A 14646-nucleotide genomic window follows, 5' to 3' on the forward strand; every position below is an offset into this window, starting at 1 on the left:
TGATCTGCCAGGAAAGAGGGAAAAAGCCATTCCTCTAATTAAAGCCACTGCTCGGTGCTCTTCCGGGACTGGGAGAGTCCACTGAAGTAATCATGAACTATTGCTCTTTGTGAGTTTCTCTTTGGAAATCTGTCCTACTGTTTGCTTTTGACTCTTCCCATGTATATAAAAAAAAAGCGATGTTATGGTTTAATGCACCTTCTCCTGCTGATGGAGTTAATTTTTGCAAAAAAAAAAAAACACCACGTTTACAAGTCTCTAACAATGTCCAGAGACTACATCTCAGAAGTAGTTCTGAAAATGGTTTATGTCACGTGGTGTAGAGGGTCTAGAACAAAGGGGAAGGAAGACCCAGAGCTTTATCTGCAGCCGCAGAACCTTGTATCATGGCACACATGGCCAATTAGAACACAATTAGAACAATTTACTTGTCTTCCATCAGAGTGGGACTGATTTTATTCCACGCCTTCAAGAGACAGCACTTCCCTGAGTGCAGCCTCACTGAGCCCTAGGGCTGCCCTCGGGGTGAGTCAGGGCGGGGCTCACAGCACAGCCGATCCTACAGCAAATCCCAACTTCCTCTTCTCCTCTGCAGAGCTACTCGAGAACCACATCAGGCCTGAGGAGTGGGCACTGTTTGTCCTCCATTGCCTGTAGTGTTTTTTTTTTTAAGCGCTAACATAAATAAGATTCTAGTTTTCAAAAAGGTTTCTATGTATAAAGGACTGTTTTCCCCTAGCAATGCCATCATCACAGACGGCCTTCTTTTACAGGAAAATGGAGACTACGTAAGGAACAGATGATGTCATATTGAGAAGATGCTCCTACTGCCAATTACGCAGCTGACCTCTGTGATGGAACCCAGTCCTCGGGATCCAAGAGTGTTTGCCCAGGCTTATTATTCTACTCCCAAGTAGATAAGAGTGTTCATAAATCGTTACCTCTTTGCTGAGGGCAAAGGTCTAGTGGGCCCAGACAACTAAACTAAAAGTAAAAGTACCCCCACGGTAGCATGAGACAGTAGGGAGGCAATAGGATTATCAGGGCAGAAGGAGGGGTGGGGCAACACATAAAAACGTTCATATGATGGAGCGAGAAGTTGAGGTTGGGTGGTTAACGCTGGGTACCGTCCTCCCTTGCAGGCAGTGTGGCAGAGTGGAAAGAGCAGAATTCCATCCCAGCCTCACCTGCTGTTAGGCTAGATGACCCTGAGCAGTTTCCCCATCACCCTGCCTGGGTTGCTGTGAAGATTAAAAAGACAACTTGTACAAAGTGCCTAATCAAATGCCTGTCACACAAGGGTCATTCAACAAATGTTAGCCTCCCACCTCTACACCCATCCTTCTTCCCCTTTCTCCCAACTGCTGAAACCCACACTGGCTCCTCTTCCATCTGGTCAAAATAACTTCGAAAGCTTGACCTTGATATGTCCGAACTCCACTGACCTCCACAGAGCCACCCACATAAGTTCTCATGGTAACAGACCCAGAGGATGAGTCAGCCTCTACAGCTTTGGCTCTCTCATCCAAAGGACAAGTTTTCTCTGGGGACTGTACAACTTTGATGAAAAAAAACAGCACAGGAACAAGCAGTACAGAGAGAACACTTCACGTGCTGTCTCAGTCATTAGAAAGTTGCTGTATCATAGCCTTCAACGTTGCAGGAGATGCTGCAGAGATTGCACAAAGGCTTTTGAGCCAAATGTGGGTTCTCGTTCAAGCTATAGTAGACACGAGCCTTTCTTTAATCAAACTGAGCATTGCCATCATTATCAGGAAACTAGGCTCCATGGGAAAAAGGAAAGCAGAAGGACAGCACAAAAGGGTCATGGGGGGAGTGGGGGTGGGAGAGGAGAGAAAGGAAGAAGAGCCTTGATAAGGTAAACTAGATAGAGCAGGTCATTTAATTAAAAGGCCTCTTCCTTCCCTTCCACTTCAGTGGGTTTTTATACAACTCTACGCTGTGAACTCTCAGCAAATATGTTATAGGTGCGTGTGTGTTCTCCCTTTTCTTGTTTAGATGAAAACACCAGGCAGAAATGGGTATAGTTAGAATGGGAAGAGCATACATTGGAAATGGGGTAAAAACAGGGTTTTATGGCCAAACTGAGTTTTTAAAACTATTTGTATTTTATTTTCTTTTGTATAAATTTGTATCTATATTTCCAAGCAGTTGTCAAGAATCAATAAACTGATCTGAGTGCTTCACATTCTCAAGGAATAGGTCATTTATTAATATTTATATTGGACTTCACTGTGCTGAAAGCACTGTCTCACAAGCTGTCTACTAGATCCTAACAGTAAGACAGGTATTATTATCCCTACTTTTATTTAACAGATAAGGAAAATGAGGCTAAGTGAAATTAAGTGATTTTTTCCCAAGGTCTCACAGCTCGTGAAGAAGAGTTAGGACTCCAGCCCAGGTCTCCGGATGGCAAAGTTGCTCCTCCCACACCAGGCTGCCTCTTGCTGATTTCCCTCAGTACACAGAACAGCAGTGCTTACCTTCCAACTCTTCTTTCTCATAGTGGATGTTGAGAATTGTACTGGTCCCACCCTGATCCACCACAGCTTCTTCATCTGGTCTCTGTTGAAACATAAATTAGTAGCCACAGTAATACCCACACATTCATTCAAACACTCATTCAAGGGAATTCCCTGGCGATCCAGTGGTTAGGGTTCCACGCTTCCACTGCAGGGGACATGGGCTCGACCCCTGGTTGGGGAACTAAGATGCCGCATGCTGCGCGGTCCCCCCAAAAAAACGCTCACTCAAGTACCGTGTGTATGCCACACCCTTTATGCAACACTGAGGGGGAAAACCCAATGGTTTACAGATATTTTTAATTTCAATCTCACAATATCTCTGAGATGCAAACATGGCAGCCATTCTTTCTCATTTCATAAATAAGCAGCCCGAAACTCAGAAAACTTTAATTACTGCCCAAGGTCAGAAATATGGTAAAAGGCAGAGCGAGGACTGAGTCCAGGTCTTGTGACTGCAGATCCCGTGCCTTTCCCACCCCCCCCCCACTCCACCCATACGTCTGTATAACATGTTGGCATTTTGCAAGTGGTGTCAACCACATTGTCTCATTTGGTACAAGCTGGTCTCCTTGACCTCTCTGTTCACCACTCTGTCCTTGAAATTCTCCACCCTGCTCCTCTGTCCCATCCTAAGTCTCATCTCCTTTTTCTAACCATAATTCCCAAGGAAAAGCACTCTATCTTTTGTTTCCCACGCTTGAGCCTCACGATTTCAACAGTAGCCTGAAGCTGTGAGGATTAGTATCTGACAAACCGCCAGAATGTCACGCCTCAAGATCCATGTGTCTAAAACCCAACTAATCTGCCTTCCAAACTAGTACCCTGTGCCCATTTATTTACTCCTACCCATGACTCCATCATTTCTTAGTCCACATTTGAAATTTCAAACTTATTTATTCATCCATTCCATGTATTGAGTGCCTATCATATGCCTTCCAGGAAACAGTTCTTTTTTCTTATCAAGTCCTCGTTTGCAATTTCTCTCGAATTCACTCTCATCTCTCATCCTCTCTATCCTCCACTGTCCAGCCCTTTCAAACATAGAGGACATTTTTTCAGTTATGGAACTACACTCATTTTCTTCCCTGAGGGCTGCCCCTCGGCCTAGAACTATCACCCTCTCCCTGCTACTCCCACGTCCATCACCAGCAGCTAACACTTATTCATCATCCCATAGATCTCAGCCTAAATGCACTTCCTTAGAAGGCTTCCCTGACTACCTCCCATTAGTATGCCCCCATAGCACACTGTATTTCTCCTTAGTAATGAAATGTCTCTGCTCCTTAAGGGAGGGACCATATCTTTCTTCCCGTTTCCCCAGCACCCTACAGACTTTTCACATAGTAGGTGCTCAATAAATCTTTGTTAAAAGAACAAAGATAATGGTATCTACCTTATCAAGACCCTCACCAGATCCTGAATTATTTCAAATAATTATTTCCCTGACAATCAATTTCCTTTACCAAACCTGCAGCTCTAGCCAGGCTCTCTGATCCTGTAGGCACCATACACATTCCACACTGTCTGGTCATCTAGCAGGTCCTTCCCCAACTCTCCAGCACCCCAAATCCTCACCATCCTTGTAGATCCTGCTCAAATTTCCAGCTTCCGGTTCTAATTTTACTGTTTTATAGTTGACCACCTATGCTCCCAAATAAGACAACCCTGAACATAAAGCAATCCATTTTCCCAATGAAAAGATTCAAAAACAGTTTTCGAGGCCAAACTTCTAGGGCAGTAGATAAAATAGTCAAATGTCAATTTACAGTATTTTATTTATGAATTTAGTTTTATAGGCATATTTTAAATTATATATTATTACTATCATGGAATAATCTCCAAGATATAATATTAAGTTTGAAAAGCAAGGTGGAGCGGCCGCCCCCGGGGAGCTCGGGGAGCGCAGGTCCGACGGCGGCGGCGGCGCCGACGGCGCCGACGGCCGCAGGCGGCGCCGACGGCCGCAGGCGCCGCCGCCTCCATAGCTGTTTACCCGGCTGCATTGTGGGAGTTTAACATCCGTCGCCGCCAACCGCCGCCTCAGCTTTCGCCACCGCCGCCGCCGCCCACGCCATGGGACCCGTGACTGACGACGAAATCATACGGAAGCGTCTCCTAATTGATGGAGATGGCGCTGGAGATGATCGGAGAATTAATCAGCTAGTGAAAAGTTTCATTAAATGGTGCAACTCTGGATCCCAGGAAGAGGGATACAGCCAGTACCAACGTATGCTGAGCACACTGTACCAATGTGAATTTTCAATGGGCAAAACTTTGCTGGTATATGATATGAATCTCAGAGAAATGAAAAATTATGAAAAAACTTACAAAGAAATAGAACGTAGCATTGCTGAAGCACATGAAAAAATTGCTGAGTGCAAAAAGCAAATTCTTCAAGCAAAACGAACACGAAAATATCACCAAGAATACGATGCATTGGCAAAAGTGATCCAGCGTCATCCAGACAGGCGTGAGACATTAAAGAAACTAGAGGCTCTGGGAAAAGAATTAGAGCATCTTTCACATATTAAAGAAAGTGTTGAAAGTAACCTGGAATGGAAAAGGAAACAGTTTTACGTTCTTCTTAGTATCCTCTATGAACTTAAGCAAACACTGGAAAATGATGAAAAGCTCTTAAAGGTAGAAGCAGCTCAAAAAACAAGCATGGAAACTGATCCTAAACCATAGACCAACTAACCACTCACCATTCCCAAGAATATTGAAGTAGCAACATGTTCTTAGTGTGTTCAGAATTTGTTGTGCTCTTGAGACATTTAAAGTTTTGGCAGTGAACTACTTTGCTTTTAAATGTTAATGCACAGTTCATTCGTATTTCTTCACACAAAGGAAGATGACTTCATTATATATTTGTTTTTATTGAAATGCCTTTTTTATACTTAAAAGGTAGGAAACAACATCCAAAAATGTTTAATAAAATGTTTTCAAGCCAGATATGTTAGTGCTCGTTGGTATTCTAGGTAGTTTTTAACTGGTAACATTGATTTGCTCACAAAATAAGTGGAAGACAGTGAGAAGGTGGCATTTCTAGGATGTATATGAGAAAATGAGTCAATTTCTGGAAATCGTTACCACTTTTGAAAATGAAGGCCATGAATAGGCTCTCAGGAGGGCTGTGAACTTGTGAAATTATGTACAAAATGTTTGTGATGTATGCTTATTGTGGGAGAGGTTCCGTGATAGTAAGAATCACTGATATCAGAGGTAATTACAAGATGCAAAGTAAATCAGTATGTATTACTTTCTAGATCCCTGTCCTTTATACTTGAGCAATGTGGTTGTTAAATGTTTTGTTGAAATGTTTTCTCTCTATCGTTTTGTTCTGTAGGAGTCATTTTCAAGAGTCTTGCAAAAAGGATTTCATGATCTTTTTTAAAAATTAAACTAAATCTGAATCACTTGTAATTGTCTTAAGTATTGAATTACATGTCTAATACTTGTTAGGTTCCATCCTTATCCGTTTATTTTAGTTCAGAAACATGGCACTTTGCATGAACCATACCTTAATAATGTTACATTTTTGTAATTTTAATACAAACTCGTATCTTTAAAAAAATTTTTAAAAAGATAAATAAAAAGCAAGGTGGAGGAAACTGTTTAATTTGCTAACTTTTATCTAAGAAAGGGTGTTGGAACAAAAACATCTGCTTACACTTAAAAACATACAAAGGAAGAATGAGCCGTAAAAGATGTTTTTAAATAGTTTCCTACAGAGGAGGGAGGGAATGGGGTAAAGAAGATAAGGATAGAAACTAAATTTCTTTGAGGATAACTTATTTTGCACATTTTTTACGTAATTTTAAAACAAAATTAATTTAATTAATTTTTAAAAAACCAAAATTTTACATTTTAAAAAGCAATTCCCACAAATCAAAAACAAAATGAAAACAAGTGCCAACTTGATGGCATAACTATTCCAAGAGTACTTATTCCAAGTAACTTTATACCATAAAGTTATAACTGACTGAACGTTCTTAGTGACATATATCCTAAGGACAAAAAGAATTTGAAAAGATCTTAAACTGCTTTTTAGTTGTCATATTGTTGGTTGTAGTGTTGGTGTTATTTTTCTGAGACTGTTGTGTATTGTGAGATAAAATAAATGAGTGATTATGTGAACTTTCTCTGGCACTCTCAGTGTGACTGAGATCTGGGGTTCTCAGAAGGTGTGAAAGCAGATACAGTTGCAGGACACATAGTCCTGAATTTGAATTGGAAGCACTGGAAGTATCAACAATGATATATTTTTTAATGCTTTAAAATTTGTAAATTTATGTTTCCTAGCTCTGTCTAGACTAAAGGCCTAGAAAAAATGATCAGCCAATAGTAATAAGTATCATTAGCACCTAGATTGTGGTCTCTTAAAATGCCATTTTCTCTTAAAAGACACTCAAAGACAACGAGGGTTGTGTCAAAAGGACTCAGGATCCAACTTAGAGAGGTCCCTTGCCAAAAACAGGACAATTTGAACATTCGTAAGGGTAATAACTGTAACAGATTGAATATATCAAATATGTTTAAATCCATGAGTTCACCATGTCACTTTAAAAATTAGCTAATTGGTCAACATTGGAGGATAATACTAGCAAACCAACTCATTATTTTGCAAAATAGTAAAAATTTATCCCGGCTTTCCTATTTAAATTGTACCATAGAGTGGTACCATAGAGTAGATGAGAGAAGCTTCTTATTATAGAAAAGAATAACTGAAGAAGGAATGTTAGAATTAGAACATCTCCATTTTGCAATCCCTAATGGACTGCATTGATTTTCAAGGCCACTAATATGACAAAAAGAGAAAACCAGACACTGTGTGCCTCCTAATGGGAGACCTTATCACCACCCATGAAGTAATCTCACCAAATAAATTGTCCCTGAATCTGATCAAGACTCTAAATCCAAATACCAATTTACCGAAAATACAAAGAAACAGAGTTCAGTGGGAAAAAAATACCACAGGAATATAATCAGCAAAACCCAGACAATGGAAAACTCTACAGCTATAGAACAAATCCTCTCCCCACCATCTTTTTTAAAATAAATAATTGCAAGAAGAGAAAGAGAGGAAGGCAAAACCAATAGGTTAAAAGAGACAACAAACCAATCTCAATATGTGGACTTAATTTGAATACTGATTTAAACTAACCAAAATAATTTTTAGTTATTTATAAAATAATTTTTAAAGTTATGACATTTGAGACAATCAGAAATTTTTATCTTTTATGATATTAAAGAAATTATTATTTTCTCTTTAGGTGGTACTATGCTTATTTTTTAAAGAATCCTTATCTTTTAGTATTCATACTGAAATATTTACAAACGATTACAGATACGTAAAATAATGTTAACTTAGAAATACTACTTTTCTCACATTTTATAAAGTAATGTTATTCAAAATCTTCAGATACATCTTTAACATCAATGTTTTCCTCATTACCATGATGCTTTGAGTCAATTTCCCAGAGCATGTCAGTTTCAATTCCATCTAAGTTGTAAAGACTCTCATAAAATAAGTCAAGTCCTTTCTGAAGAATAACTTTTAAGTGGAAAAAACTTACCTTTATTTTACACTTATTTGTTATCTGTGAATTTCCTGACAGCAGGAGTCACATATTTTCATCTTTTTGTTCTCCCAGAGCCTAATACAGTAGCTTACCATTTTAAGTAGCCTGTGCTCCTGTAAGTTACAGGAGGGTAGGTACTGTGTCTTATGTTCACCACTATGTACCTAGCACCTAGTACAATGTCCAGTATGTGGTGGGTATCCAATACATTTTTTTTTTTTTAAATAATGTTTTGGAGTTTCCACAGGCAATGTTTGCTGATGGGGTAGCAAGGGAGTTTTTTTATTCTCATTTTTATTTTTTTTTAAATTTATTTATTTATTAATTTTTGGCTGTGTTGGGTCTTCGTTTCTGTGCGAGGGCTTTCTCTAGTTGCAGCGAGCGGGGGCCACTCTTCATCGCAGTGCGCGGGCCTCTCACTATTGTGGCCTCTCTTGCTGCAGAGCACAGGCTCCAGACGCGCAGGCTCAGTAGTTGTGGCTCACGGGCCCAGTTGCTCCGCAGCATGTGGGATCTTCCCAGACCAGGGCTCAAACCCATGTCCCCTGCATTGGCAGGCAGATTCTCAACCGCTGCGCCACCAGGGAAGCCCTCCAATACATTTTGATGAGTAAATATTTATTAGTTTTTTTAACTCTTTCTCATATGATCATATATTTCCTCATAAAACTTCACATATATGTATACCTATATATTACTCGTATATACATATATACGAGTAATATATATATATAATATATATATACAATATGTATATATATATTATAATATATAATATATAATAATATATAATATATTATAATATAATATAATTATATATATTATATATAATATACATTATATATAATATATATATTACCTATATATACCTATATATACCTATATATACCTATATATTATACCTATGTATACATATGTACGAGTAATTTTTCATGTTGGCTTCCCCACAGGTTTGTAATATCTGGAGGGCAGGGACCAATTAATTACAATGCTTAGTACTGTCCACAGACACCTCACACAGCATAGAACACAGCAGGAATCTGGAGCGGGGCTGTGGTGCAGAGGGAGGGATGACTGACTTCTTGACTCTAAGACTATAAAAGCAAAATATAAAGAGCAAGGTCAATCATCTAAAATATTCAGGTTGAAAATCAACTTGTTTGTTTCCCTAGTTTAGATGGGTTAATCACAGTCTAAAGTCACTGAATAAATGTTCATCCACTTTCTTTGTCCTGCCAAAGAAAACAGAGCCATTGTCAAACACCATCAGCCAGAGCATTTGAAAGGTCAGGCTTGAATGTGAATGTGTGGCCCTCAATTGGATCCTGGTTCGAATAAGCCAACTATTTTAAAAAACTATAAGGTGCTAACAGAAATTTAATCAACTGGATGGGTATATGATTATATTAAAGAATTACTGTCAATTTTTAAGTAAAATAATAATACAGGAGTACATCATTTTATTATGCTTCACTTTATTGCACTTCACAAGTATTGTATTTTTTACAAATTGAAGGTCTGTGGCAACCCTGAATGAAGCAAGACTATTGGCACCATTTTCCAACATCATTTGCTCCCTTCATGTCTCTGTGTCACATTTTGGTAATTTGCAATATTTCAGACTTTTTCATTATTATTATATTGTTATGGTGATCTGTGATCAGTGATCTTTGATACTACTATTGTAATTGTTTTGGGGCGCCACATACCATGCCCATTTAAGACGGCAAACTTAATCGATAAATGTTGTCTGTGTTCTGACGAGCAGTTCCCCATCTCTCTCCCTCTCTTCAGGCCTCCATATTTCCTGAGACAAAACGATATTGAAATTAGGCCAGTTAATAACCCTAAAATGGCCTCTAAGCGTTCAAGTGAAAGGAAGAGTTATACGTCTCTCACTTTAAGTCAAAAGCCAGAAATGATTAAGCTTAGTGAGGAAGGCATGTTGAAAGCCGAGATATGCCAAAAGCTAGGTCTCTTGCACCAAACAGTTAGCCAAATTGTGAATGCAAAGGAAAAGTTCTTGAAGGAAATTAAAAGTGCTACTCCAGGCTTCCCTGGTGGCACAGTGGTTGAGAATCTGCCTGCCAATGCAGGGGACACGGGTTCGAGCCCTGGTCTGGGAAGATCCCACATGCCACGGAGCAACTAGGCCCGTGAGCCACAGCTACTGAGCCTGTGCGTCTGGAGCCTGTGCTCCGCAATGGGAGAGGCCGCGATAGTGAGAGGCCCCCGCTTGCCACAACTAGAGAAAGCCCTCGCACAGAAACGAAGACCCAACACAGCCAAAAATAAATAAATAAATAAATAAATAATAAAAATAAAGGAATTCCTTTTAAAAAAAAGTAAAATAAATATCCTTCTTAAAAAAAAAAAAAGTGCTACTCCAGTGAAGACACGAATGATAAGAAAGCAAAACAGTTTTAGTGTTCTGGATAGAAGATCAAACTAGTCACAACATTCCCTTAAGCCAAAATGTAATCCAGAGCAATGTCCTAACTCTCTTCAATTCTATGAAAGCTGAGAGACATGAAGAAGCTGCAGAAGAAAAGTTTGAAGCTAGCAGGGCTTGGTTCATGAGGTTTAAGGAAAGAAGCCATCTCTGTAACATAAATGTGCAAGGTGAAGCAGCAACTGCTGATATAGAAGCTGCAGCAAGTTATCCAGAAGATCTAGCTATCTCAGAAAATCGATGAAGGTGGCTACACTAAAGAACAGATTTTCAGTGTAGACAAAACAGCCTTCTATTGGAAGAAGATGTCATCTAGGACTCTCATAGCTAGAGAGGATGTCAATGCCTGGCATCAAAGCTGCAAAGGACAGGCTGACTCTTGTTAAGGGCTAATGAAGCTGGTGACTTTAAGTTGAAGCCAATGCTCATCTGCCATCCCCAAAATCCTAGGGCCCTTCAGAATTATGCTAAGTCTATTCCGCCTGTGTTCTATCAATGAAACAACAAAGCCTGGATGATAGCACATACGTTGACAACATGGTTTACTGCATATTTTAAGCCCACTGTTGAGATCTACTGCTCAGAAAAAAAGATTCCTTTCAAAATATTACTGCTCATTGGCAATGCCCCTAGTCACCCGAGAGCTCTGATGGAGATGTACAATGAGATTCATGTTGTTCTCATGCCTGCTAACACAACATCCATTCTGCAGCCCATGGCTCAAGGAGTCATTTTGACTTTCAAGTCTTATTATTTAAGAAATACATTTCATAAGGCTGTAGCTGCCATAGATAGTGAATCCTCTGATGGGTAGGGGCAAAGTAAATAGAAAACCTTCTGGAAAGGATTCACCATTCTAGATGCCATTAAGAACATTCTTGATTCTTGGGTAGAGGTCAAAATATCAACATTAACAGGAGTTGGGAGGAAGATGATTCCAACCCTCATGGATGATTTTGAGGGGTTCAAGACTTCAGAGGAGGAAGTAACTGCCCATGTGGTACAAATAGCAAGAGAACTAGAATTAGAAGTGGATCCTGAAGATGGGACTGAATTGCTGCAATCTCACCATGAAACTTGAACAGATGAAGAGTTGCTTCGTATGGATGAGCAAAGAAAGTGGTTTCTTGAGATGGAATCTACTCCTGGTGAAGATGCTGGGAAGACTGCTGAAATGACAACAAAGGATTTAGAATATTACATGAACTTAGTTGATAAAGCAGTGGCAGGGCTTGAGAGGACTGACTCCAATTCTGAATGAAGTTCTACTGTGTGTAAAATGCTATCAAACAGCATTGCAGGCTACAGAGAAATCATTCGTGGAAAGAAGAGTAAACGGATGTGGCAAACCTCATTGTCTTATTTTAAGAAACTGCAACAGCCAGCCCAGCCTTCAGTAGCCACCATCCTGATCCATCAGCAGCCATCAGCATCAAGGCAAGATCCTCCAACAGCAAAAAGATTATGACTTGCTAAAGGCTCAGATGATGGTTAGCATTTTTTAGCAATAAAGTATTTTTTAATTAAGGTATGTACATTTTTAGATATAATGCTATTGCATACTTAATACATTACAGTATAGTATAAACATAGCTTTTATATGTACTGAGAAACCAGCAAGTTTGTGCAACTTGCTTTATTGCAATATTCACTTTATTGTGGCGGTCTGGAATTGAACCTGCAATATCTCCAAGGTATGCCTGTATTGTGATATGGTGATTATGTCATTTTTTTAAAAAAAGGGCCCAGGCTTCCCTGGTGGCGCAGTGGTTGAGAATCTGCCTGCCAATGCAGGGGACACGGGTTCGAGCCCTGGTCTGGGAAGATCCCACATGCCGCAGAGCAACTGGGCCCGTGAGCCACAACTACTGAGCCTGCGCGTTTGGAGCCTGTGCTCCGCAACAAGAGAGGCCTCGATAGTGAGAGGCCCACGCACCGCGATGAAGAGTGGCCCCCGCTCGCCGCAACTAGAGAAAGCCCTCGCACAGAAACGAAGACCCAACACAGCCATAAATAAATAAATTTTAAAAATTAAAAAATAAAAAAAATAAAAATAAATAAAAATTTTAAAAGGGCCCTTAATCTTAAGTGAAACATACTTAATTATACGATGTCTGGGATCTGGAGAATGGGTAGACCCATAAATGAAACAAGATAGGTTGTTTGTTCATTGTTGGAGCCAGGTCATGGGGTACTTCAAGTCTCTCTACTTTGGTATATGCTTAAAATGTTCCATAAATTTCAAATATATTAAAGTTTGCTTAAAATCATAAAAAATGAAAAGAAAGGAACATCAAGTCTCATTGGTCTGTGCTTGCTGCAGATTCCTCACCAGTTGATTATTACTTCCTCCGATACCGTCATTATTTATGGCTGAGAGGATTTCTTAACCATGGATTTCCAGGGTTCCTATGTTCCTATGGGCTTCAGAGGATTATGTGTGAGCGTGCATTTTTCTCGGGAGAGGGTCCATAACTTTCATCAGATTCTCAGGGGAGTTTGTGACTCAGAAAATACTAGAATCATGAGAACCACACTGTATAAGTTTAGGAGAAAAAGGAAAGGAGGGAGGGAGGGAAAGAGAAAGGGAAAGAAGGATGAACTAGAGAAAAGACCCTGTTTCTGTATGTCTTACTGGCTCATGAGAATGACCCACTATGTAAATGTGAATTGACTTGGGTGCCTACCTGAAGGACTAAGTAAGATAAAAAGAACCAAGAGGGTTAAATACACATTAAAACATTGAAACTGCAAGGCATATCGTGAGAAAGAAAGCACTGTTATAAGCCTTGACGAATGAATGAATTATAGCTGAGTAGCAGACCAGATTCTCACTTACAGTTAATGGACAAATTAAAAGGCAGGCGTGGGGCTGAGTCTTACATAATGGCCCCAGATCCTTGGAGCAGACGCAGAGGCTGCAGGCGAGGGGGAAGCAGCAGGCAGTGGAGCCCACCTTGAGCCCTCTCCCTGGCCCCTCGCAGCGGCTCCACTCTGAACCTGCAGGGTGGTAGTACTGCCAGACTCAGCTCAGCCTCCTTTCCTGAAATCAGTCTCAGACTCTTTCACCTACAAAGCCCCTTTCATCTTTTTTTTTTAATTAATTAATTCATTTTTTTTTGGGCTGCGTTGGGTCTTCGTTACTGCGCGCGGGCTTTGTCTAGTTGTGGCGAGCGGGGGCTACTCTCCATTGCAGTGCACGGGCTTCTCATTGTGGTGGCTTCTCTTGTTGCGGAGCACGGGCTCTAGGTGCGCGGGCTTCAGTAGCTGTGGCACGTGGGCTCAGTAGTTGTGGCTCGGGGGCTCTAGAGCGCAGGCTCAGTAGTTGTGGCGCACGGGCTTACTTGCTCCGCGGCATGTGGGATCTTCCCGGCCAGGGCTCGAACCCGTGTCCCCTGCACTGGCAGGCGTGTTCTTAACCACTGCGCCACCAGGGAAGTCCCCCCCTTTCATCTTTTATCCAATGTTTTCAGATAACACCCTCCTACCCCACCCACCCAACAACAACGAGTCAAGTATTTATTGAGTTCTGATACACAATCATTTTAAAATCAACAAATACAGAAGTGACTTCCAGGGGTTCTAATCAACAAACTGAGTCACCACAATTAGTACTGGGAACAAATATTTACTGAGCACTTACTGTATACCTAGCATTGTGCTTTACACACCTTACCTCACTTAATCCGCACAACAGTCCTAAATCAAGGCTAAGTAAGATCTCACAAGAGTTAAGTGAGATAGGAGGAACGTCAACTCAAGTCTCTCTGTATTAACATTATATACTACAGTGCATTAACATCATACACTAACATTGCCAAAAGCAAAGAACCTGGTCATTTTAGAGAGCTCTGGTCACCTAATCATGGATTAATGTCCACAGTGAAAACAGCTCAAGATCGTCATATTATTATCTTCTTAAATCCTTGTACTTCACGCTGCCTTTGCTGACCAGAATTCCAATACTTCTCCATCTCCTTATTCACTTCCCACTCCCTCTTCATCCAGAAAGCCCATGAATTCTGACCCCCTGTAGAGCCCATCACTGAATCTGACCCACAGATCC

At 40.4% G+C, this 14646-nt stretch overlaps 2 protein-coding genes across 5 annotated transcripts in view; one reads left to right on the plus strand and one right to left on the minus strand.

Moving 5' to 3' along the window:
* The window catches only part of SLC4A8 (solute carrier family 4 member 8), an 85210-nt gene that overhangs the window by 63146 nt on the left and 7418 nt on the right, over nt 1-14646 (minus strand). For 3 of the 4 annotated variants that reach the window (XM_007179375.2, XM_057556905.1, XM_007179376.3), the window contains exon 2: nt 2505-2586. In XM_007179375.2, coding sequence (XP_007179437.2) covers nt 2505-2586 — 82 coding nt within the window. Of the gene's footprint in view, nt 1-2504; nt 2587-4539; nt 4673-14646 lie in introns of those variants that run through there. The other variant, XM_057556904.1, reaches the window with a different exon arrangement.
* On the plus strand, nt 4620-5269 carry LOC103017089 (THO complex subunit 7 homolog). The gene has a single exon (XM_057556906.1). It carries the CDS (start codon nt 4620-4622, stop codon nt 5232-5234), a length of 615 nt encoding a protein of 204 aa, XP_057412889.1. The 3' UTR covers nt 5235-5269.

The sequence above is a fragment of the Balaenoptera acutorostrata genome, chromosome 11 (genome assembly GCF_949987535.1).
Source record: "Balaenoptera acutorostrata chromosome 11, mBalAcu1.1, whole genome shotgun sequence".
Lineage (NCBI taxonomy): Eukaryota > Metazoa > Chordata > Mammalia > Artiodactyla > Balaenopteridae > Balaenoptera > Balaenoptera acutorostrata.

Bases quoted from the DNA above. Each gene is read 5' to 3' on its own strand.
- LOC103017089 (XM_057556906.1), top strand. From the start codon at position 4,620: ATGGGACCCGTGACTGACGACGAAATCATACGGAAGCGTCTCCTAATT.